The 23017-nt window shown below is 30.9% G+C and overlaps 1 protein-coding gene across 1 annotated transcript in view; it reads left to right on the top strand.

Annotated features, from left to right (window-relative positions):
• LOC148947508 (lachesin-like) overlaps positions 1–23017 on the top strand; it is a 113026-nt gene that overhangs the window by 68821 nt on the left and 21188 nt on the right. The window contains exon 6 of the mRNA XM_089095873.1: positions 16308–16445. Coding sequence (XP_088951999.1) covers positions 16308–16445 — 138 coding nt within the window. The remainder of the gene's footprint in view (positions 1–16307; positions 16446–23017) is intronic.

The following is a 23017-nucleotide window of genomic DNA, read 5'->3' as shown; positions in this document are numbered from 1 at the left end:
GAAGTTTCAGATTTGAGTGTTAGCTTAGAGTTCTAGTTTAGTTATAGTTAAGAGTTTAGAGTTTTAGCTTAGAGTCATAGCTTAGAGTTTTAGTTGGAGTTGAAGTTTAGTTTAGTTTTACTATGTAGTTTTAGCTTAGAGTCTTAGCTTAGAGTTTTAGTTAGAGTTGAAGTTTATTTTAGTTATAGTTAAGAGTTTATAGTTTTTAGCCTAGAGTCTTAGCTTAGAGTTTTAGTTAGAGTTGAAATATAGTTTAGTTATAGTTAAGAGTTTAGAGTTTTAGCTTATAGTCATAGCTTAGAGTTTTTATTAGAGTTCTAGTTTAGTTTAGTTTTAGTTTAGAGTTTTACCTTAGAGTCTTAGCTTAGAGTTTTAGTTAGAGTTGAAGTTTAGTTTATTTATATTTAATGGTTTAGAGTTATAGTTTGGAATCGTAGCTTAGAATTTTATTTAGAGTTATAGTTTAGTTTAGTAATAGTTAAGAGTTTAGAGTTTTACCTTAGAGTCTTAGCTTAGAGTTTTAGTTAGAGTTTTAGTTTAGTTTAGTTTTAGTTAAGAGTTTAGAGTTTTATCTTGGAGTCTTAGCTTAGAGTTTTAGTTAGAGTTCTAGTTTATATTCGTTTTTTTTAATAATTTAAACTTTTAGCTTAGAGTCATATCTTAGAGTTTTAGTTAGAGTTCTAGTTTAGTTTAGTTTTAGTTAAGAGTATAGTTTTACCTTAGAGTCTTAGCTTAGAGTTTTAGTTAGGGTTGAAGTTTAGTTTAGTTATAGTTAAGAGTTTAGAGTTTTACCTTAGAGTCTTAGCATAGAGTTTTAGTTAGAGTTCTAGTTTAGTTTAGTTAAAGTTAAGAGTTTAGAGTTTTACCTTAGAGTCTTAGCTTAGAGTTTAGTTAGAGTTCTAGTTTAGTTTAGTTATAGTTAAGAGATTAGAGTTTTAGCTTAGAGTCATAGCTTAGAGTTTTAGATAGAGTTGAAGTTTAGTTTAGTTATAATTAAGAGTTTAGAGTTTTAGCTTAGAGTCTTAACTTAGAGTGTTTTTTAGAGTTCTAGTTTAGTTTAATTTTAGTTTAGAGTTTTATCTTAGTCTTAGCTTAGAGTTTTAGTTCGATTTGAAGTTTAATTAAGAGTTTTAGCCTAGAGTCTTAGCTTAGAGTTTTAGTTAGAGTTCTAGTTTAGTTTAGTTTTAGTTAAGAGTTTTAGCCTACAGTCTTAGCTTAGAGTTTAGTTAGAGTTGAAGTTTAGTTTAGTTATAGTTAAGAGTTTAGAGTTTTTAGCTTAGAGTCATAGCTTAGAGTTTTCGATAGAGTTGAAGTTTAGTTTAGTTTTAGTTAAGAGTTTAGTTTTACCTTAGAGTTTTAACCTAGAGTTTTAGTTAGAGTTGAAATTTATTTTAGTTATAGTTAAGATTTTAGAGTTTTAGCTTAGAGTCTTAGCTTGGAGTTTTACTTAAAGTTCTTGTTTAGTTTAGTTTTAGTTAAGAGTTTAGAGTTTTAGCTTGGAGTCTTAGCTTAGAATTTTAGTTAGAGTTCTAGTTTAGTTGAGTTATAGTTAAGAGTTTAGAGTTTTAACTTATATCTTAGCTTAGAGTTCTAGTTAGATTTCTAGTTTAGTTTAGTTTTAGTTAAGAGTTTAGAGTTATATCTTGGAGTCTTAGCTTAGAGTTTTAGTTAGAGTTCTAGTTTAAATTAATTTTAGTTAAGAGTTTTACCTTAAGTCTTAGCTTGGAGTTTTAGTTAGAGTTCTAGTTTAGTTTAGTTTTAGTTAAGAGTTTAGAGTTTTAGCTTAGAGTCATAGCTTAGAGTATTAGTTAGTGTTAAAATTTAGTTTAGTTTTAGTTAAGAGTTTAAAATTTTACCTTAGAGTCTTAGCTTAGATTTTTAGTTAGAGTTCTAGTTTAGTTTAGTTTTAGTTATGAGTTTAGAGTTTTATCTTGAAGTCTTAGCTTAGAGTTTTAGTTAGTTCTAGTTTAGTTTAGTTTTAGTTAAGAATTTAGAGTTTTACCTTAGAGTCCTAGCTTAGAGTTTTATTTAGAGTTTAGTTTATTTTTAGTTAAGAGCATGGAGTTTAAGCCTAGAGTTTTAGCTTAGAGTTTTAGTTAGAGTTGAAGTTTAGTTATAGTTAAGAGTTTAGAGTTTTAGCTTAGAGTTTTAGCTTTGAGTTTTCGTTAGAGTTCTAGTTTAGTATAGTTTTAGTTAAGGGTTTAGAGTTTTAGCTTAGAGTCTTAGCTTAGAGTTTAGTTAGAGTTCCAGTTTAGTTTAGTTATAGTTAATAGTTTAGAGTTTTAGCTTAGAGTCTTAGCTTAGAGTTTTACTTAGAGATCTAGTTTGGTTTAGATTTATTTAAGAGTTTTAGCCTAGAGTCTTAGCTTAGAGTTTAGTTACAGTTGAAGTTTAGTTATAGTTAAGAGTTTTAGCTTAGAGTCATAGCTTAGAGTTTTACTTAGAGTTGAAGTTTAGTTTAGTTATAGTTAAGAGTTTTGGCTTAGAGTCTTAGCTTAGAGTTTTGTTAGAGTTCTAGTTTATTTTAGTTTTAGTTTAGAGTTTTACCTTACAGTCTTAGCTTAGAATTTTAGTTAGAGTTTAATTTTAGTTCAGATATAGTTAAGAGTTTAGTGTTTTAGCCTAGAGTCTTAGCTTAGAGTTTAGTTATAGTTAAGAGTTTAGAGTTTTGGTTTAGAGTCTTAGCTTAGAGTTTTATTTAGAGTTCTACTTTAGTTTAGTTTTAGTTAAGAGTTTAGAGTTTTTAGCTTAGCTTAGAGTTTTTGATAGAGTTGAAGTTTAGGTTAGTTTTAGTTAAGAGTTTGGAGTTTTACCTTAGGGTTTTGGCCTAGAATTTTAGTTAGAGTTGAAGTTTAGTTTATTTTTAGTTAAGAGTTTAGAGTTTTTGCTTAGAGTCTTAGCTTAGAACTTTACTTAGAGTTCTAGTTTAGTTTAGTTATAGTTAAGAGTTTAGAATTTTAGCTTGGAGTCTTATCTTAGAGCTTTAGTTAGAGTTCTAGTTTAGTTTTAGTTAAGAGTTAAGAGTTTTACCTTAGAGTCTTAGCTTAGAGTTTTAGTTAGAGTTCTAGTTTAGTATAGTCTTAGTTAAGAGTTTAGAGTTTTATCTTGGAGTCATAGCTTAGAGTTCTAGTTTAGTTTAGTTTTAATTAAAAGTTTAGAGTTTTACCTTAGAGTCTTAGCTTAGAGTTTTCGTTAGAGTTCTAGTTTAGTTTAGTTTTAGTTAAGAGTTTAGATTTTTACCTTAGAGTTTTAGTTGGAGTTGAAGTTTAGTTTAGTTTTAATTTATAGTATTAGCTTAGAGTTTTAGCTTAGAGTTTTAGTTAGAATTAAGTTTAGTATAGTTATAGTTAAGAACTTAGAGTTTTAGACTAGAGTCTTAGCTTAGAGTTTTAGTTAGAGTTCAAGTTTAGTTTAGTTTAGTTAAGAGTTCAGAGTTTTAGCCTAGATTCTTAGCTTAGAGTTTTAGTTAGATTTGAAGTTTAGTTTAGTTATAGTTAGCAGTTTAGGATTTTAGGTTAGGGTCATATCTTAGAGTTTTAGTTAGAGTTCTAGTTTCGTTAATTTTTAGTTTTAATTTATAGTTTTAGATTATAGTATTAGCTTAGAGTTTTAGTTAGAGTTGAAGTTTAGTTTATTTATAGTTAAGAGTTCGGAGTTTTAGCTTAGAGTCTTAGCTTAGAGTTTTAGTTAGAGTTATAGTTTAGTTATAGTTAAGAGTTTAGAGTTTTAGCTTAGAGTCATAGCTTAGAGTTTTAGTTGGAGTTGAAGTTTAGGTTTAGTTTTACTATGTAGTTTTAGCTTAGAGTCTTAGCTTAGAGTTTTAATTAGAGTTGAAGTATATTTTTGTTATAGTTAACAGTTTAGAGTTTTAGCCTAGAGTGTTAGCTTAGATTTTTAGTTAGAGTTGAAGTTTAATTTAGCTATAGTTAAGAGATTAGAGTTTTAGCTTATAGTCTTAGCTTAGAGTTTTTATTAGAGTTCTAGTTTAGTTTAGTTTTAGTTTAGAGTTTTACCTTAGAGTCTTAGCTTAGAGTTTTAGTTAGAGTTGAAGTTTAGTTTATTTATAGTTAAGGGTTTAGAGTTATAGTTTGGAATCGTAGCTTAGAATTTTAGTTAGAGTTATAGTTTAGTTTTCTTTTAGTTAAGAGTTTAGAGTTTTACCTTGGAGTCTTAGCTTAGAGTTTTAGTTAGAGTTCTAGTTTAGTATCGTTTTAGTTAAGAGTTTAGAGTTTTATCTTGGAGTCTTAGCTTAGAGTTTTAGTTAGAGTTCTAGTTTAGTTTAGTTTTAGTTTTAGTTAAGAGTTTAGAGTTTTACCTTAGAGTCTTAGCTTAGAGTTTTAGTTAGGGTTGAAGTTTAGTTTAGTTATAGTTAAGAGTTTAGTGTTTTAGCTTAGAGTCATAGCATAGAGTTTTAGTTAGAGTTCTAGTTTAGTTTAGTTAAAGTTAAGAGTTTAGAGTTTTACCTAAGAGTACTAGCTTAGAGTTTAGTTAGAGTTCTAGTTTAGTTTAGTTATAGTTAAGAGTTTCGAGCTTTAGCTTAGAGTCATAACTTAGAGTTTTAGATAGAGTTGAAGTTTAGTTTAGTGATAATTAAGAGTTTACAGTTTTAGCTTAGAGTCTTAACTTAGAGTTTTTGTTAGAGTTATAGTTTAGTTTAATTTTAGTTTAGAGTTTTATCTTAGTCTTAGCTTATAGTTTTAGTTCGAGTTGAAGTTTAATTAAGAGTTTTAGCCTAGAGTCTTAGCTTAGAGTTTTAGTTAGAGTTCTAGTTTAGTTCAGTTTTAGCTAAGAGTTTCAGCCTAGAGTCTTAGCTTAGAGTTTAGTTAGAGTTGAAGTTTAGTTATAGTTAAGAGTTTAGAGTTTTAGTTTAGAGTCGTAGCTTAGAGTTTTAGTTAGAGTTGAAGTTTAGTTATAGTTAAGAGTTTAGAGTTTTTAGCTTAGAGTCTTAGCTTAGAGTTTTCGATAGAGTTGAAGTTTAGTTTAGTTTTAGTTAAGAATTTAGTTTTACCTTAGAGTTTTAACCTAGAGTTTTAGTTAGAGTTGAAATTTATTTTAGTTATAGTTAAGATTTTAGAGTTTTAGCTTAGAGTCTTAGCTTGGAGTTTTACTTAAAGTTCTTGTTTAGTTTAGTTTTAGTTAAGAGTTTGCTGCTTTAGCTTTTAGTCTTAGCCTAGAGTTTTAGTTTAAGTACCAGTTTAGTTTGGTTTTATTTTAGAGTTTTACCTCTGAGTATTAACTTAGAGCTTTAATTAGAACACTTGTTTATTATATCTATAATTAAGAGTTTAGAGTTATATCTTGGAGTCTTAGCTTAGAGTTTTAGTTAGAGTTCTAGTTTAGTTTATTTTTAGTTAAGAGTTTTACCTTAAAGTATTAGCTTAGAGTTTAAGTTACTGTTCTAGTTTACTTTAGTTTTAGTTAAGATTTAAGAGTTTTAGCTTAGAGTCATATCTTAGAGTATTAGTTAGGGTTGAAGTTTAGTTTAGTTATAGTTAAGAGTTTAGAGTTTTACCTTAGAGTCTTAGCTTAGAGTTTTAGTTAGAGTTCTAGTTTAGTTTAGTTTTAGTTATGAGTTTAGAGTTTTATCTTGAAGTCTTAGCTTAGATATTTAGTTAGAGTTCTAGTTTAGTTTAGTTTTAGTTAAGAATTTAGAGTTTTACCTTAGAGTCATAGCTTAGAGTTTTACTTAGAGTTCTACTTTAGTTTAGTTTTAGTTAAGAGTTTAGAGTTTTTAGCTTAGCTTAGAGTTTTTGATAGAGTTGAATTTTAGGTTAGTTTTAGTTAAGAGTTTGGAGTTTTACCTTAGGGTTTTGGCCTAGAATTTTAGTTAGAGTTGAAGTTTAGTTTAGTTCTTGTTAAGAGTTTAGAGTTTTTGCTTAGAGTCTTAGCTTAGAGTTTTAGTTAGAGTTAAAGTTTAGTTTAGTTTTAGTTAAGAGTTTTAGCTTAGAGTCTTAGCTTAGAGTTTAGTTAGAGTTCTAGTTTAGTTTAGTTTTAGTTAAGAGATTTGAGTTTTATCTTGGAGTCTTAGCTTAGAGTTTTAGTTTAGTTTAGTTTTAATTAAAAGTTTAGAGTTTTACCTTAGAGTCTTAGCTTAGAGTTTTCGTTAGAGTTCTAGTTTAGTTTAGTTTTAGTTAAGAGTTTAGAGTTTTACCTTAGAGTCTTAGATTAGAGTTTTAGTTATGGTTGAAGTTTGGTTTAGTTACAGTTAAGAGTTTAGAGTTTTATCTTAGAGTCTTAGCTTAGAGTTTTAGTTAAAGTTCTAGTTCATTTTATTTTTAGTTAAGAGTTTAGAGTTTTATCTTAGAGTCTTATTCTATAATTTTTGTTAAAATTATTGGTTAGTTAATTTATATTTAAGAGTTTTTAGTTATACATAATAGTCTTATCTTAGATTTTTAGTTAGAGATCTAGTTTAATTTATTTTTAGTTAAGAGTTTTATCTGAGAGTTTTAGCCTAGAGTCTCAGCTTAGAGTTTTTAGCTAGAGTTGAAGTTTAGTTTTAGTTAAGAGTTTGGAGTTTTAGCTTAGAGTCTTAGCTTAGAGTTTTAGCTAGAGTTCTAGTTTAGTTTAGTATTAGTTAAGTTTTTATATTTTTATCTTAGAGCCTTATATTAAAGTTTAGTCAGAGTTGTAGTTTAGTTAATTTTTAGTTAAGAGTTTTGAGTTTTAGCTTAGAGTCATAGCTTAGAGTTTTAGTTAGAGTTGAAGTTTAGTTTAGTAATAGTTTAGAGTTTAGAGTTTTAGCTTAGAGTCCTAGCTTAGAGCTTTATTTAGAGTTCAAATTTAGTTTAGTTTTAGTTAAGAGTTTTAATTTAGAGTTTTAACCTAGATTCCTACCTTAGAGTTTTAGTAAGAGTAGAATTTTAGTTTGGTTATAGTTAAGAGTTTAGAGTTTTAGCTTAGAGTCGTAGGTTAGAGTTTTAGTTACAGTTGTAGTTTAGTTTAGTTTTACCTTATAGTTTTAGCTTTGACTCTTAGCTTAGAGTTTTAGTTTGAGCTGAAGTTTATTTTATTCAAAGTTATGAGTTTAGAGTTTTTGTTTAGAGTGTTATCTTGGAGTTTCAGCTAGAGTTATAGCTTCTTTTTAATTAAGATTTTTATCTGGGAATCGTAGCCTAGAGTTGAGGAGGGGGACAATAGATATTGATGACAATACTAAAATGACATAACCACAAGATTCCGCATTATTGCTTAAAAATACCAAAACCAAAGGTTAAATTAGGTTAGAGGTTAGGTTTCTCCACGTATAAGTTAGGTTCATCTAACCTCCAAAACCATAGGTTAGGTTAGGTTAGGTTAAGTATAAATAAATATTAATAAATAAATAGAAACATTTGTACATGTTTAAGTTAGGTTAGGTTAGGTATAAATAAATATTAATAAATAAATAGAAACATTTCTCCATGTTTAAGTTAGGTTAGGTTAGCTTATCATAAGCGCTCATGATAAGCTAACCTAACCTAACTTAAATATGGAGAAATATTTCTATTTATTTTTTAATATTTATTTATTCCTAACCTCTCCTAACTTAAACATGGAGAAATGTTTATATTTATTTATTAATATTTATTTATACCTAACCTAACCCAACCTAGCTTAAACATGTAGAAATGTTTCTATTTATTTATTAATATTTATTCATACTTAACCTAACCTAACCTATGATTTTGGAGGTTAGATGAACCTAACTTAAACGTGGAGAAACATAACCTCTAACCTAATCTAACCTATGGTTTTGGTATTTATAAGTAATAATGTGGAATTTTGTGGTTATTTTATTTTATTATTGTCATCAATATCTATTGTCCTCCTCCTCAACTCTAGGCTAAAACTCTAAGCTAAAATTCTTAAGTAAAAATAAACTAGAACTCTAACTAAAATTCTAAGCTAAGCCTCTAAGCTAAGACTCTAATCTCTAAACTCTTAACTATAACTAAACTAAACTTCAACTCTAACCAAAACTCTAAGCTAAGACTCTAGGCTAAAACTCTAAACTCTTAACTATAACTAAATTTCACCTCTAACTAAAACTCTAAGCTAAGACTCTAGGCTAAAACTGTAAGCTCTTAACTAAAAATAAACTAAACTAGAACTCTAAAAAAACTCTAAGCCAAATCTCTAAGGTAAAAATCTAAACTCTTAACTAAAACTAAACTAAACTAGAACTCTAACTAAAACTCTAAGCTAAGACTCCATAATAAAACTCTAAACTCTTAACTAAAACTAAACTAAACTAGAACTCTTACTAAAACTCTAAGCTAAGACTCTAAGGTAAAACTCTAAACTATTAGCTAAAACTAAACTAAACTTCAACTCTAACTAAAATTCTAAGCTAAGACTCTAAGGTAAAACTATAAACGCTTAACTATAACTAAACTAAACTTCAACCGTAATAAAACTCTACGCTAAGACTCTAAAGTAAAACTCTAAACTCTTAACTAAAACTAAACTAAACTAGAACTCTAACTAAAACTCTAAGCTAAGACTCTAAGCTAAAACCTCTAAACTCTTAACTATAACTAAACTAAACTTCAACTCTAACTAAAACTCTAAGCTACGACTCTAAACTTAAACTCTTAACTATAACTAAACTTCAACTCTAACTAAACTCTAAGCTAAGACTCTAGGCTAAAGCTCTAAACTAAACTTCAACTCTAACTAAAACTCTAAGCTAAGACTAAGATAAAACTCTAAACTAAAACTAAACTAAACTAGAACTCTAACAAAAACTCTAAGCTAAAACTCTAAGCTAAGCCTCTAAACTCTTAATTATAACTAAACTAAACTACAACTCTAACTAAAACTCTAAGCTAAGACTCTAAGCTAAAACTCTAAACTCTTAACTATAACTAAACTAGAACTCTAACTAAAACTCTAAGCTAAGACTCTAAGGTAAAACTCTAAACTCTTAACTGTAACTAAACTAAACTATAACTCTAACTAAAACTCTATGCTAAAACTCTAAGCTAAAACTATAAATTCTTAACTATTACTAAACTAAACTTCAACTCTAACTTAAACTCTAAGCTGAGACTCTAAGGTAAAGCTAAACTCTTAACTAAAACTAAACTAAACTAGAACCCTAACTAAAACTCTAAGCTAAGACTCTAAGGTAAAACACTAAACTCTTAACTAAAACTAAACTAAACTAGAACTCTAACTATAACTCTAAGCTAAGACTCCACGATAAAAGTCTAAACTATTAACTAAAACATACTAAACTAGAACTCTAACTAAAACTCTAAGCTATGACTCCAAGCTAAAACTCTAAACCCTTAACTATAACTACACTAAACTTCAACTCTAACTAAAACTCTAAGCTAAGAATCTAAGTTAAAACTCTAAAATAAAACTAAACTAGAACTCTAACAAAAACTATAAGCTAGGACTCTAAGCTAAAGCTCTAAACTCTTAACTATAACTAAATTAAACTTCAACTCTAACTAAAACTCTAAGCTAGGACTCTAGGCTAAAACTATAAACTCTTAACTATAACTAAACTAAACTTCAACTCTAACTAAAACTACAAGCTACGATTCTAGGCAAAAACTATAGACTAAAACTAAACTAAACTAAAATTCAACTCCAACTTAAACTCTAAGCTATGACTCTAAGCTAAAACTCTAAACTTTTAACTATAACTAATCTAAACTAGAACTCTAACTAAAACTCTAAGCTAATACTCAAAGCTAAAACTTCAAACTCTTAACTATAGCTAAACTAAACTAGAACTCTAACTAAACTCTAAGCTAATACTCTAGGATAAAACTCTAAACTCTTAACTAAAACTAAACTAAACTTCAACTCTAACTAAAGCTCTAAGCTAAGACTCTAAGCTAAAACTCTAAGCTAAGACTCTAGGCTAAAACTCTAAAGTCTTAACTATAAGTAAACTAAACTAAACTAGAATTCTAACTAAACTCTAAGCTAAGACTCTAAGGTAAAACTTTAAACTCTTAACTATAACTAAACTAAACTAGAACTCTAATAAAAACTCTAAGCTATGACTCTAAGCTAAAAACTCTAAACTCTTAACTATAACTAAACTAAACTTAAACTCTAACTAAAACTCTAAGCTAAGACTCTAAGGTAAAACTCTAAATTCTTAAGTAAAACTAAAGTAAACTAGAACTCTAACAAAAAATCTAAGCTAAGACTCTAAGCTAAAACTCTAAACTCTTAACTATATCTAAACTTCAACTCTAACTAAAACTCTAAGCTAAGACTCTAGGCTAAAACTGTAAGGTCTTAACTATAAATAAACTAAACTAGAACTCTAAAAAAAACTCTAAGCTAAGACTCCATAATAAAACTCTAAACTCTTAACTAAAACTAAACTAAACTAGAACTCTTACTAAAACTCAAAGCTAAGACTCTAAGGTAAAACTCTAAACTCTTAACTATAAATAAACTAAACTTCTACCCTAACTAAAACTCTAAGCTAAGACTCTAAGGTAAAACTATAAACGCTTAACTATAACTAAACTAAACTTCAGCCCTAATAAAACTCTAAGCTAAGACTCTAAAGTAAAACTCTAAACTCTTAACTAAAACTAAACTAAACTAGAACTCTAACTAAAACTCTAAGCTAAGACTCTAAGCTAAAACCTCTAAACTCTTAACTATAACTAAACTAAACTTCAACCCTAACTAAAACTCTAAGTTAAGACTCTAAGGTAAAACTAAACTCTTAACTAAAACTAAACTAAACTAGAACCCTAACTAAAACTCTAAGCTAAGACTCTAAGGTAAAACACTAAACTCTTAACTAAAACTAAACTAAACTAGAACTCTAACTATAACTCTAAGCTAAGACTCCACGATAAAAGTCTAAACTCTTAACTAAAACATACTAAGCTAGAACTATAACTAAAACTCTAAGCTATGACTCCAAGCTAAAACTCTAAACCCTCTACTATAACTAAACTTGGACTCTAACTAAAACTCTAAGTAAAGACTATAAGGTAAAACACTAAAATAAAACTAAACTAAACTAGAACTCTAATAAAAACTCTACGCTATGACTCTAATCTAAAGCTCTAAACTCTTAACTATAACTAAATTAAACTTCAACTCTAACTACAACTCTAAGCTAAGACTCTAAGCTAAGACTCTAAACTCTTAACTATAACTAAACTAAACTTCAAGTCCAACTAAAACTCTATGCTAAGACTCTAAGGTAAAACTATAAATTAAAACTAAACTAAACTAAACTTCAACTCTAACTAAAACTCTAAGCTATAACTCTAAGCTAAAACTCTATGCTCTTAACTAAAACTAAACTAAACTAGAACTCTAACTAAAACTCTAAGCTAAGACTCTAAGCTAAAACTTCAAACTCTTAACTATAGCTAAACTAAACTAGAACTCTAACTAAAACTCTAAGCTAAGACTCTAGGCTAAAACTGTAAACTCTTAACTATAACTAAACCAAACTTCAACTCTAACTAAAACTCTAAGCTAAGACTCTAACTACAACTCTAAGCTATGACCCTAAGCTAAAACTCTAAATTCTTAACTATAACTAAACTAAACTAGAATTCTAACTAAACTCTAAGCTAAGACTCTAAGGTAAAACTTTAAACTCTTAACTATAACTAAACTAAACTAGAACTCTAATAAAAACTCTAAGCTATGACTCTAAGCTAAAAACTCTAAACTCTTAACTATAACTAAACTAAACTTAAACTCTAACTAAAACTCTAAGCTAAGACTCTAAGGTAAAACTCTAAACTCTGTAACTAAAACTAAAGTAAACTAGAACTCTAACAAAAAATCTAAGCTAAGACTCTAAGCTAAAACTCTAAACTCTTAACTATTACTAAACTAAACTTCAACTCTAACTAAAACTCTAAGCTAAGACTCTAGGCTAAAAATCTAAGCTAAAACTCTTAACTAAAACTAAACTAGAACTCTAACGAAAACTCTAAGCTAAGACTCTAAGGTAAAACATTAAACTCTTAACCATAACTAAACTAAACTTCAACTCTAAGTAAAACTAAGCTAAGACTCTAGTCTAAAACTCTATTCCAATGGGTTAAAGAAAAAACCTAAAAATGTTGGATAATTTCTAAGTCTAAAAACTTCAGTCCTAAAAAACAAAAAAAAATTCAAAAAGGGAGGGAGGAATGGAGGGGCCCGGGTGGTCTTTGGGGGCCCTAGCCCCTTTGGGAACCCGGTGGGCCTTTAGGGACCCGGGGGGCCTTTGGGCGCAGAGGGGCCCCGGGGGCCTTTGGCGGCTCGAGGGGCGTTTGGGGACCCAGGGGGCCTTTTGGGGTCCAGGGGGATGGGGCCCTATGTGTTGGGGGGATGGGGCCTTTTGGGGTTGGGGTTAGGGACCTCACAACACTATTCAAATGGAACTTGTGTATTATAAGACCACAGAGTTTCACCCCAAACCATCTTCTAAAATCATCTTCTAAAATGTCTCAAACGGTTTCGCCCAAATAATCCCTTAAAAGTTATTTCTGCGTCTTCCTTTGTTTCGGTATCCCTGCGCTGTCACAATTGAAATTCGTAGGAAACCCTTTCCTGCGTTAATCTTTTCATCTCGAAGGTGTTCCTAGCTACACTATTATGGCTTTGATAGAATATTAATTTATCTCTCTGACCTAAAGACCAGAGAAACCATGTATAAAAATAGAATATCAATTTATCTCTGTCACTAAAGATCAGAGAAGCCATATTTAAAAATGGAATTTCTGTCTCTTTAGAGTCCCGTATAATTCCCAGGAAACTTTATATAAATCCACTCTTCGAAAAAAACCTTCAATTGGAGGATTATTCAAAGAGCAAAGTCTATGTTTATAGCATGCTGAAACTCTAGAGTTTCACTAGATCTAGATCTATATCAAAATCTAGATCTAGATCAAGTTTAACTAGATCTAGATCAAGATCTAGATCAAGTTTCACTAGATCAAGATCAAGATCTAGAGTGAAGATCTAGGGGATGACAGTACCCCTCATATAAAAGATTATTTGCGTTTCTTTCAAGTTTTAACATTTATTTTTACTTTGAATTGAAAATAAAGCTGCTAGGTTAATTTATATTCATTTTTAGAATTATATTTCATGATTATATTCTACATGAATGGGTCTGCAATCTACCTCAAATTTTCACTCTTATAGCTATATTTATACAGTTCTATAAATATACTGCAAAAGTATCATCGCTTCTGAGAACTGTCATTCTTTAAACAATGTTTGATCATTAGCAGAAAGTGCTTTATCCCGTAAACTGTGTTCTGGTGCTTGTGCATTATTAAATAAAAAACAAGTTTTTTTTTACTGAAAGTAAGGAGCGACATTAAAACTTAAAACGAACAGAAATTATTCCGTATATGAAAGGGGCTGTCCCCTCCTCAACGCTTCGCTCTTTACGCTAAAGTTTTTCATTGTTTAAAAAAAATAGAGTTGTGAGAAAGTCAAACTTTAGCGTAAAGAGCGAGGCCTTGAGGAGGGGACAGCCCCTTTCATATACGGACTAATTTCTGTTCGTTTTAAGTTTTAATGTCGCTCCTTACTTTCAGTTAAAAAAAACTTGTTTTTCTTATTTAATTTCTGAACGTTTTTGAATTAATGCAGGTTTTGATCTTGGCTCACCGTATATGAATAATTAAAACAAAGTTTTCATATTAATTTACTTTTATTTGGTTAAATGGCTTTCTCGAAACTTGTTTAATTTTATTTACGAACGTTTTTATTAGTAATAAGTATACGTAACTTACGAATTAACTTACGTAACGAACTTCTATATTCATATATTTTTAATACATATATTAGGGGGTTCGCCCCCTAGTCATTACCTTGCTCTTTAAGCGAAAGTTCGAATTTTGTTCCAATTCTTTAAAAAAGACCGCTTAATCACAAAGGCCGTTAATTAATATAAATAGCTCTTATGAAAGTACTAAAAAATCTTTGGCTTAAAGAGTTAGGTATTGAATAGGGGGTGAACCCAATCATAAATACAATATTTTCTGTTCGTTTAAAGTTTTGATGTTGCTGCTGTTGCAGTTAAAAAACTTGTTTTTTTATATTTAATTTCTGATCTTTTTTTAATAATGCTGGGAAGTCCGGCGTCCCCTTCATAGCAATGTACCTTCCCCCATGAAAACTTCCTTCATGGAAAGATCCTCCCATATAACCCCCGATCCATCCCCCCCCCCAATACCAGGAAAAATCTCCCCTGAAAACGTCAGTATGCTGAAAAAGTCAGTATGAAAACGTAAAGCATAGCATATAATAAGTACGTAACCTAACCTAACCTAGGTACATCCCCCCCCCTAAACACCAAAAAACAATCGTTTAAATAAAGTAAACTCATTGAGAAACCACGCTTTGCAAATAGCAAAGCATGTCTTGCAAATAGCCGTTTTACAGGTTTCGTGTCTGGTTTCCTTGTCCAGTCTATAGCGCTGGTTTAGTTATAATGCAAAAGTACCTGTGTTCTTAAGTTCTGCCAGAAACCATCCCACCCCCGAGAATTCAAACATTTCTGCAATAAGAGGGGAGCTGTGACTCAATCAGCATCCAAACTACTTGCTCCGTAAATATGTGTTCATCCAAACGAAGTGAGATTATAGATTTATCTCCTTGATCTCCATAATGGTCTATATAACTTTTTATGACAAGACGGAAAATTTAGGCCTGAAATTTTTTCCCTCCCTAAATAACCACGAATGATTTAGAGTTGAGAGTTCATTTATTCAAAACTACCAACAAATACAAATTAAATAAAAAAAATCATCGTCTTTTTCCCTCAAGACTCTATAGCCGGTAATAGAGGAAGATATCCATTTATAGATTATAGATTACGTTAGACCTAAACGTTAGAGTTTATGATCTTTTAACTGATCCATTATAGTCATCCATGTTCCATGATTTGGCAAAAATACTATCCATGTATTGATTGCAAAAATATTAAGTTATGAACGTCACACCGTGTGGCAGCATGATTTGGAAAACTGTGGGCTATATAAGTAGCTTTTATTTATAATTTGTTGAATCTAAGTTTTATTCCAAGATTTTATCCAACAGTGTTTTTGCCCTATTTAATCTGAATTGTTGCCTCGCAGCAAAATTAATCAGAAATTTATATTTTTATAAGTACTTTTTCTACTCAAACATGACTAAAGTCTGAAATTTCAATTCGAGTGATCCCATTACTGATGCTGTATGACAGCTGATTTGGTAAGATAAAAAACAAAAAACAAAAATATCGACAACTTTCCTTCTCAGGGTGAGACAAAGTATCAAATTTTGCAGATAAAGATAATTATGAATCTGTAGACATGTTAAATGGAAAATTCTGATCTTTTTTTTTTTCAGGGACGCTTCCTACCTTGTCTATTGTTTTCATATGCTATTTTATATAAGTAAAATTTTAGCATCCCCCAACTCTCCTTTCGCTGCTCTGATCTTTAAATTAAAAGTGAACATATGCACAGCTACAAAGTGAACATATGCACAGCTACATATGCACAGCTGTACATATGCACAGCTACACCAGGGACTGAGCAAACGGTCTGAGCCTTGATCGTCCTCCCTAAATCGTGAGCATTCCCCAGTTACTGGGTATTTTTTATGCATATTAACAAATGAAACTAATTGTTTTCATTAGTAGAGACCCCCGTCTTAAAATAATTTTTTCGTTAGTGCCTGACCTAAACTTACAAATATTCAAATATAAATTTTTATTGCATTTTCAGTTCATAAATTGGAGAAACTGAAACTCAACGAACTTAATTTTGTGGACACCACCGAGGACGATTTTGAAAAGTCTGCCCAGCAAATTAACAAGATGTCATTCCATCATAGGCTAGCCAAATGAATTGAAAAACAATAATATTGTTAAAAAAAACGTAACTGATGAAAAAAGAGTCAAATATTTTCCAACACAAAAAAAAGAAAGCTTCTTGCCCAAAAATAATAAAAGAAGGCTAGAAGTGACAGAAAAATATTTTTGTTATATCTTAATATTAACTAGTTGAATTGATTGAATGAGTAAATTCAAACTTAGTGGAGTTTATTTATTTGGAACCAGCATACAATATCAGTTCTATTGATTTATATTGCCTTTTAGCATCAATTCTTGCGAGTTCTGACTCCAAGTGCTAAATGTTACTTCTTAACTACCTTTCATTACCCTGAACCATAAGCAAGGAACTCAGTATTTTGATCTGACTCGTTTTAAGTTAATTGTCATTTAAAATCAGGTCGTCTTATTCAGGAAAAAATACAAGATGTTATTCCTAAGAGTGGAACGGATCTAAGAAATCATATTTCTATAACACTATTGTCTATTCCAGTTTCCCCCATGGTTATGGTCCCAAGTCAGTTAGAAGGCGTTCCCCTTGGGAGGGAAGTAATACTCGAATGTCATGTAGAAGCTTATCCAAAGGCTATACTTTACTGGACTACCGGAAGGGGAGATATGATTATAAGCAGTAAGTGTTATTTTGATAACAATATTTAAGCTGTTGCGTTAGTTGATATGCTTTGTTTGAAAACAAATCAATATTCTTTGAACATTTAATGTAGATTAGATTTAAGAATATTATTTAATTAAATTAGGAAAGAAATTCAAATGGAACTGAGTCTAATATCAAACCTAATATCCAGGCAAATGACCCCAAAGCTAAATAAGAAATAGGGCAAAAGAAACATATGAATTGTTTTTTATCCTTTTTTATTCTTACTTTCGAGTCTCATTTATTGCCTGTGGTGCTATTGATCTGTCCTCGGTCATCTATGTATCCGTAGGGCTTAGAACTCACCCCTTCCCCCAAAACTTTATTGTTTTTGGCTTTATCTATAACTTTTTTTGTCTTCTGTATAGTTCACTGGTTTTAAGGGTTTCAGGTAAATAATACCTCCCCTCTCCCTAAACCAAACTTAACTCCTACATATTTGCCTGGTAAAAACCCGGTAAACTACAGTGTAAACATCCAAAGTACCAATATTCTCCTTCAAAACATGTAAAATAATATTTGATATTTTTTAAGTGTATTTAACCACCCCCCCCCCCCCAGTTTCATATTAAGCCCTAGGGTATATGCAAAAGTTTGCTGATTTGTTTGTTTGCTTTATGTTTTTTGTTGTTTTTTTTTCAACAGGTGGTTCATAATACAAAAAATACCTTCTATGCAGTCCAAGGCTACGTCAATACCTTAGGAGAGGGAAGGGGGTGAAACGTAACTATAACAGTAATGATTATTATTTTGGAAAGATTGTAAATCTTTCCAATTACATTTCATTTCTTTCTCTTGTTCTTCTGTTTTTCTGGAAAATAACATTGGCGTTTTCCTTATATTCTTTTGAACAATCATAAATATGAAATTTTTCATCGATATATATGGGACAATAGATTTGTTAACATTCCTCAATCTCCAAATATTTTAGCCTTGATTCTAGAGAGCTTACATTTCAAATCCAAAAAAACTCTGAATTTTAGTTACCAGTTGACGTGAAACACGACTGGTACAGCTTCTACAAGTAAGTATGAATCGTAAAGATTAGTCATACAAAATATTTTTTAATTATAAGCTTATTATAAATTGTAATTTCTGAGAAGTTTGTAATTTTCTGAGAAGTTTATGCAGGCCATCGGGAAATTGGTTTTGAGTGTGATGGGATACACGGAGAATACAACTTATTTCTAGTGACGTGAGTGATCCTCTATCTACTAGTCCCCTATTTTAGTCTGCAAAATCTCAGCTGCAACCTAAAAAAAATTGATAATAAAAAGTAAAAAGAGATAAGCGATAAAAGTCTATAGTAAACACTTTCAGTAGACCAGACGCAAAATACTGCCTCATACAGTATCTTGAAGTTCTTATAATGAAAAAAGATTTATTTCTCTTAAGAAAAAGAAAGTTTATATGTTTTCAAACCTGCAGAAAATCTATACTGCATTCCCTACCATATTTAAATTTGCCAAGATCTCCATGTTCGAACGCTCCACTGTGTGCTTTTCAATATCAAAGTGCATACAATTCTTGAAAATGTTATTCGGAGTAATATATTCTCCAAAAAAGAGACAGTGAGTATTTCCTTTTGCTCCTCGTCAGGCATTTCGAATGAGCTATAATAGAAATAATGGCTTAAAGTAGTTATAGCTATGCAAAGACTGCAGCTTGATTCTTTGTATAAAAAAAAACGTGTTTTTGAAAAGACTGTCTTGTGGGAAAATTAATAAGCATAGTTCTGGTTCAACTGAACAGTATTGAAACAAGCTTTGTTTAATTTTGAAAAAGAAACTGAGATCCATTATACTTGTTGCTAAATCAAAATCTAAAGTTCACACCTTGAAATACTGCCATCTAATTTCTTTTCCACTTTATAGTCTCCCATGTTGGAAATCATAAGTAAAGAACGATGTGGGCACAATGTTTTTTTTTTTTTCTCCATACCCTGGCACTTCATATCGAAGGAGTTGTCGTAGAAACTTCGAAAAGGGCTCATTCGATCGGAAATTGGAGTGGCTAGTGCTCTTTTTAACAGTCGAAAGTGATTGGAGGGCAACTAGCTTCCCCCCACACGCCCATCATTCCCCCAAAAACATCCAATCAAAATTATGAGATAGCCATTTTGTTCAATGTAGTTGATTTCCAGATAGAAAATATGCTTTTGAGGAGTACAGTCCCCCACAACCCCCAGGGCAAGGGTTTTTAGTTATGCCCTGGGGGCATATAAGGTTCTTGTAGAAGGTGTTGTCGTAGAAACTTCAAAACAGGCTCACTCGACTGGAAATTCGAAGGGCTAGTGCCCTTTTTAATCGTCAAAAGTGATTGGAGGGCAACTAGCCCCCCCCCCACGCCCATCATTCCCCCAAACATATCCAATCAAAATTTTGAGATATTTATTTTGTTTAACGTAGGGTTTTTTTACACTTTACTGAAAAAAATATAAATGTTTTTACTTTTATAACTTTAAAAAATCAAATTATACTAAGATTTTAATTACTAAATATCAGTATATGTATATTAAACTGAAAATGCACATTCATTTGTTATTTTTTTCAATAAAGTGCAAATTATGTTCTGGCCTTGGGAAGGCATGGGGGTTTTGAGCCCAACTTATGTTAATTTCTGCTCGTTTTGAGTTTGACTCGGTCATTTCTTGTAATTTCTGTTCGTTTTCGGTTTCATTTATTTATCATTGCTGATTTGTGGTAGTTTATCGCTTGGTAGATTATTTGATTTTATTTTTGCTCATTTTTTGTTTGATGGAGCTCTTTACTTTTCTTTGAAAAACTTATTTTGTGGAAAAAGTTTTTTTAGTTAATCAAAGAAAAACAATTGTTACATTTGTAGCACTGAGCAGAGTAATTGAAAGACTTGATCCTCGTTTGAAATGCAATGTTAAAACCCATGCAGGTTTTTTCAGATTTAAATTCATAATGTCATGTTTAGTTGTTGTTATCGGCCAGTTTTTGCAGCACAACTTTGTTGTTATCGGCCAGATTTTGCAGCACGACAGTTTTTGCAGCACGACAGTTTTTGCAGCATGACTTTGTTGTTATCGGCCAGTTTTTGCAGCACGACAGTTGTTGCAGCACGGCAGTTTTTGCAGCACGGCTTTGTTGTTATCGGCCAGTTTTTGCAGCACGATATAAAATTTTGAAATAGTCAATCAAACTACCGTCGTCGATAAGTCATTTATTTAGCTTCATGGTAATTCAGGATATGCTTTCACACGGTGATGCATTGGCCTCGACAGATTTCATATCTGCTTTTTAAGTAAAATGACATCATTTTTACACAATCCTAAAAAAGGTAATGCCAGCTTTGCCTCTCACTCAGACTACCTGTCCTGACTTTGTCTCCAATTTGATTTTAGTTCAAAAATTGCAGAGAATTCAACAAAAGTTCTAATCTATTCTTTCCTTTATTAGCTAGAGCCATCCTGGATCTACTGCTTGTTAGCATTGAAAGACACAATTTGTAAAAAAAAAAATTATCTTTATGCTTTTGTTCACTTGAATGTTTAAACAGAATAAATCAAAATTAATCGATGATCTATTGTAGTCTGGTCGACAACACGTTGGATCATGTGGAGTATTTTGCGAGCATGTGGTTTCAAATACAATACCGAGAATGTGCTTTCTTTTACTTGTTCATCTCTTTTGACTTCAGAACTTTAAAGTTGCTCTTATAATGTGTACTTTGTTAAATGAACTTAATAATATTCGTAATTTTTCTAAATAAGAAGAACTCTTTTTATTTAGATTTTCATTTCATAGCATACCTATTACTTTTCAAAACATTAAATTTTAAATAATAAAATATAACTACTTTTCGAGACTATGGCCTATTTTTAGCTATGCAAAAATGACATCTTGAAATTGTAAAAAAACAGTGAAGACAATGATGACAAAATAATACTGAGAATTTCGTTTATATACTGACACTACTACAACTAACAATTCACCGCAGCACTATTCCTCCTGAGGTCAGCACAGCTACGCACACTCATCCTCCATCCCAATCTATTCAAAGCGTCCCTCTTTACACCCTCACAGGAAGTTCCTGTTTCCTTTAAATCTTTCTCTATGACTCCTTCCCACCTCAACCGCGGATGACCAGCCTTCCGTTTAACCCTAGACGGTTGGTCGAAAAGGACAATATTTGGCAATCTGTCATCCTTCATCCGCAGGACATACACTAGCCATCTCAACCCTTTCTCTCGTTATAGCCCTAGAAAGCGGGATTGAAGCACCCTTTTCGAACAGCTTACTATTTGAAATACTGTCAGTAAGCCGGGTACCCAGAACAATCTATAGGCAATTTCTCTGGCAAACATGTAGAAAATCTTCATCCACTTCTCGGAACGCCCATGCTTCAGAACGATATTTGACCATTGTCATCACTGTAGCTTCTAATATTCTAATCTTGATGTCTAGACTTATCTTCCTATTTTTCTAAACTTTTTTTTTAACTGTGAAAAACACCCTGTGCCCTGGCTATTCTACTTTTAACATCTTCACTGCTTGCACCGTCTTTACTAATAATACTACCAAGGTAAGTGAGGTTGTCCACCTCATCAATCTTTTTGTTACCCAACGTCACCTTCTAATCTTCACTTATTCCTTGAGTTAGTGACTTACTCTCCTTAACATTTATTTTCAAACCTATTCTAGCACCCTAAACTCGCAAAACCTCTAAAAGCTCATTCATTTCCCGTACACTTTCATCTAGGGCGCTCAAATCATCGGCATAATCTAAGTTCAGGAGACTCTTTCCTCCCCATTTGGTTCTGTGGTTTCCCATTGCCTTTCCTGTGCTTTTTAAGACGAAATCCATCAAAATGATCCATATAAAGGGGGATAAAACTCAACCCTATTTAGCTCCTGATTTAATGCGAATTCAGCTGCTAACCTCATTTCCTACCTTAACCACAGCAGTGTTATTCTCATACATAGCATCAACAACTTTAATTTATTTGTCTGGTATACCATACAAGGATAAAAACCTTTGCTACAGCTCTTCTATCAACAAAATTGAACGCTTGCTCATAATCTATAAAATTAAGGACCAAAGGTGTCTCGTTCAACTAAAAAACCGCAAAGAAACTTAAACAACCAAAACTTATACCCAAAACGGAGGGGGAGGGGAGCTAATACAGCACCCAATGATCTGACCTTAACTTCCAATCGGTCTCTTGCACTTCACTGAATACCTACTGGAATACAGCATTGGACAATTGGAAAGCAAACATCTGCCTCCAGCGCACTGTGGAGCCTTGCAGCTAATTAGACAGAAGGGTCACAGTTGTGGAGCAACACATGCAACTGCATCTCAGGGGTAACAAATTTGTGTCATGTCGTATCACATTTGGAAATGTGTTTTGAATATCGAAGGTTATTATTTATAAAGTAAACATGTAATTTCAGAGCTTCTGAAATAAAATTCGAGTAAAATCATAACTCCGGTAAAATCAAATTGATATATCAAAACAACGTAGAAAGCAAAAAAAAAAATCTACAAAAAGAAGAAAAGTTAAATAAAATATCAATTCAAGAAAACAAACAATTTTGTGTACAGTTTTTTGTTTATAAAATTTATTTAACAAATAAAATTTGTAATCAAAATCAAAATTGTGATTTATTCTTTGTTAAGTAATATCAGTATCAAAATTGAAGCAAAATAAGAATTTTCTAGTAGAGAAAATATTTTAGAAATGGGAAGGTCTGGCTAAAGATGTAAAGGTGGAAAAATATTTCTAGAATACAAATAGAAGGTAATAAGGGTAATAAATATGTAATAGGGTAATAAATATGTGTTATGTCGTATCACATTTGGAAATGTGTTTTGAATATCGAAGGTTATTATTTATAAAATAAACATGTAATTTAAGACTTTCTAAAATAAGATTCGAGTAAAATCATAACTCCGGTAAAATCAAATTGATATATCGAAACAACGTAGAAAGCAAAAAAGAAAAAAATCAACATAAAAAGAAGTCAAGTTATTTTAAATATCAATTCAAGAAAACAAACAATTTTGTGTACAGTTTTTTGTTTATAAAATTTATTCAAATAATAAAATTTGTAATTATTGTCATAAGTGTGATTTATTCTTTGTTAAGTGATAACACTAGCAAAGTTGAAAAAAACAAGAATTTTCTAGAAGGGAAAATATTTTAGAAATACGAAGGTCTGGCAAAAGATATAAAGAATGGAAGAATATTTCTAGAATACAAATAGAAGAAGAAAATGTGCCAATCTTTTTTATTGTCATAAAAAATGACAGATAGATATCTGAATCCTTATATGATGAGTTTAATTATTTAGTAATTTTTCTTACATATTTTGGAATCGAAAGAAAAACCTCCACCTTAGGAAATTGTTTCAGTAAACAGATAAGTCCGTCATGCAAACAAATTTTGGGCTGGGTAGGAGACATGCTAGCTATCCTAGAAATTAATATCTTTTTAGCATTTTAAGTGTCTAACATTACATAATACTGGACTTCATCAAGTCTAGGGATTTTTTTCAAAGATACGGATAAGTGACCAG

The sequence above is a fragment of the Artemia sp. Qi Xiang Cuo genome, chromosome 10 (genome assembly GCF_049724085.1).
Source record: "Artemia sp. Qi Xiang Cuo chromosome 10, ASM4972408v1, whole genome shotgun sequence".
NCBI lineage: Eukaryota > Metazoa > Arthropoda > Branchiopoda > Anostraca > Artemiidae > Artemia > Artemia sp. Qi Xiang Cuo.
This window is presented reverse-complemented; position numbering and strand designations above follow the sequence as displayed.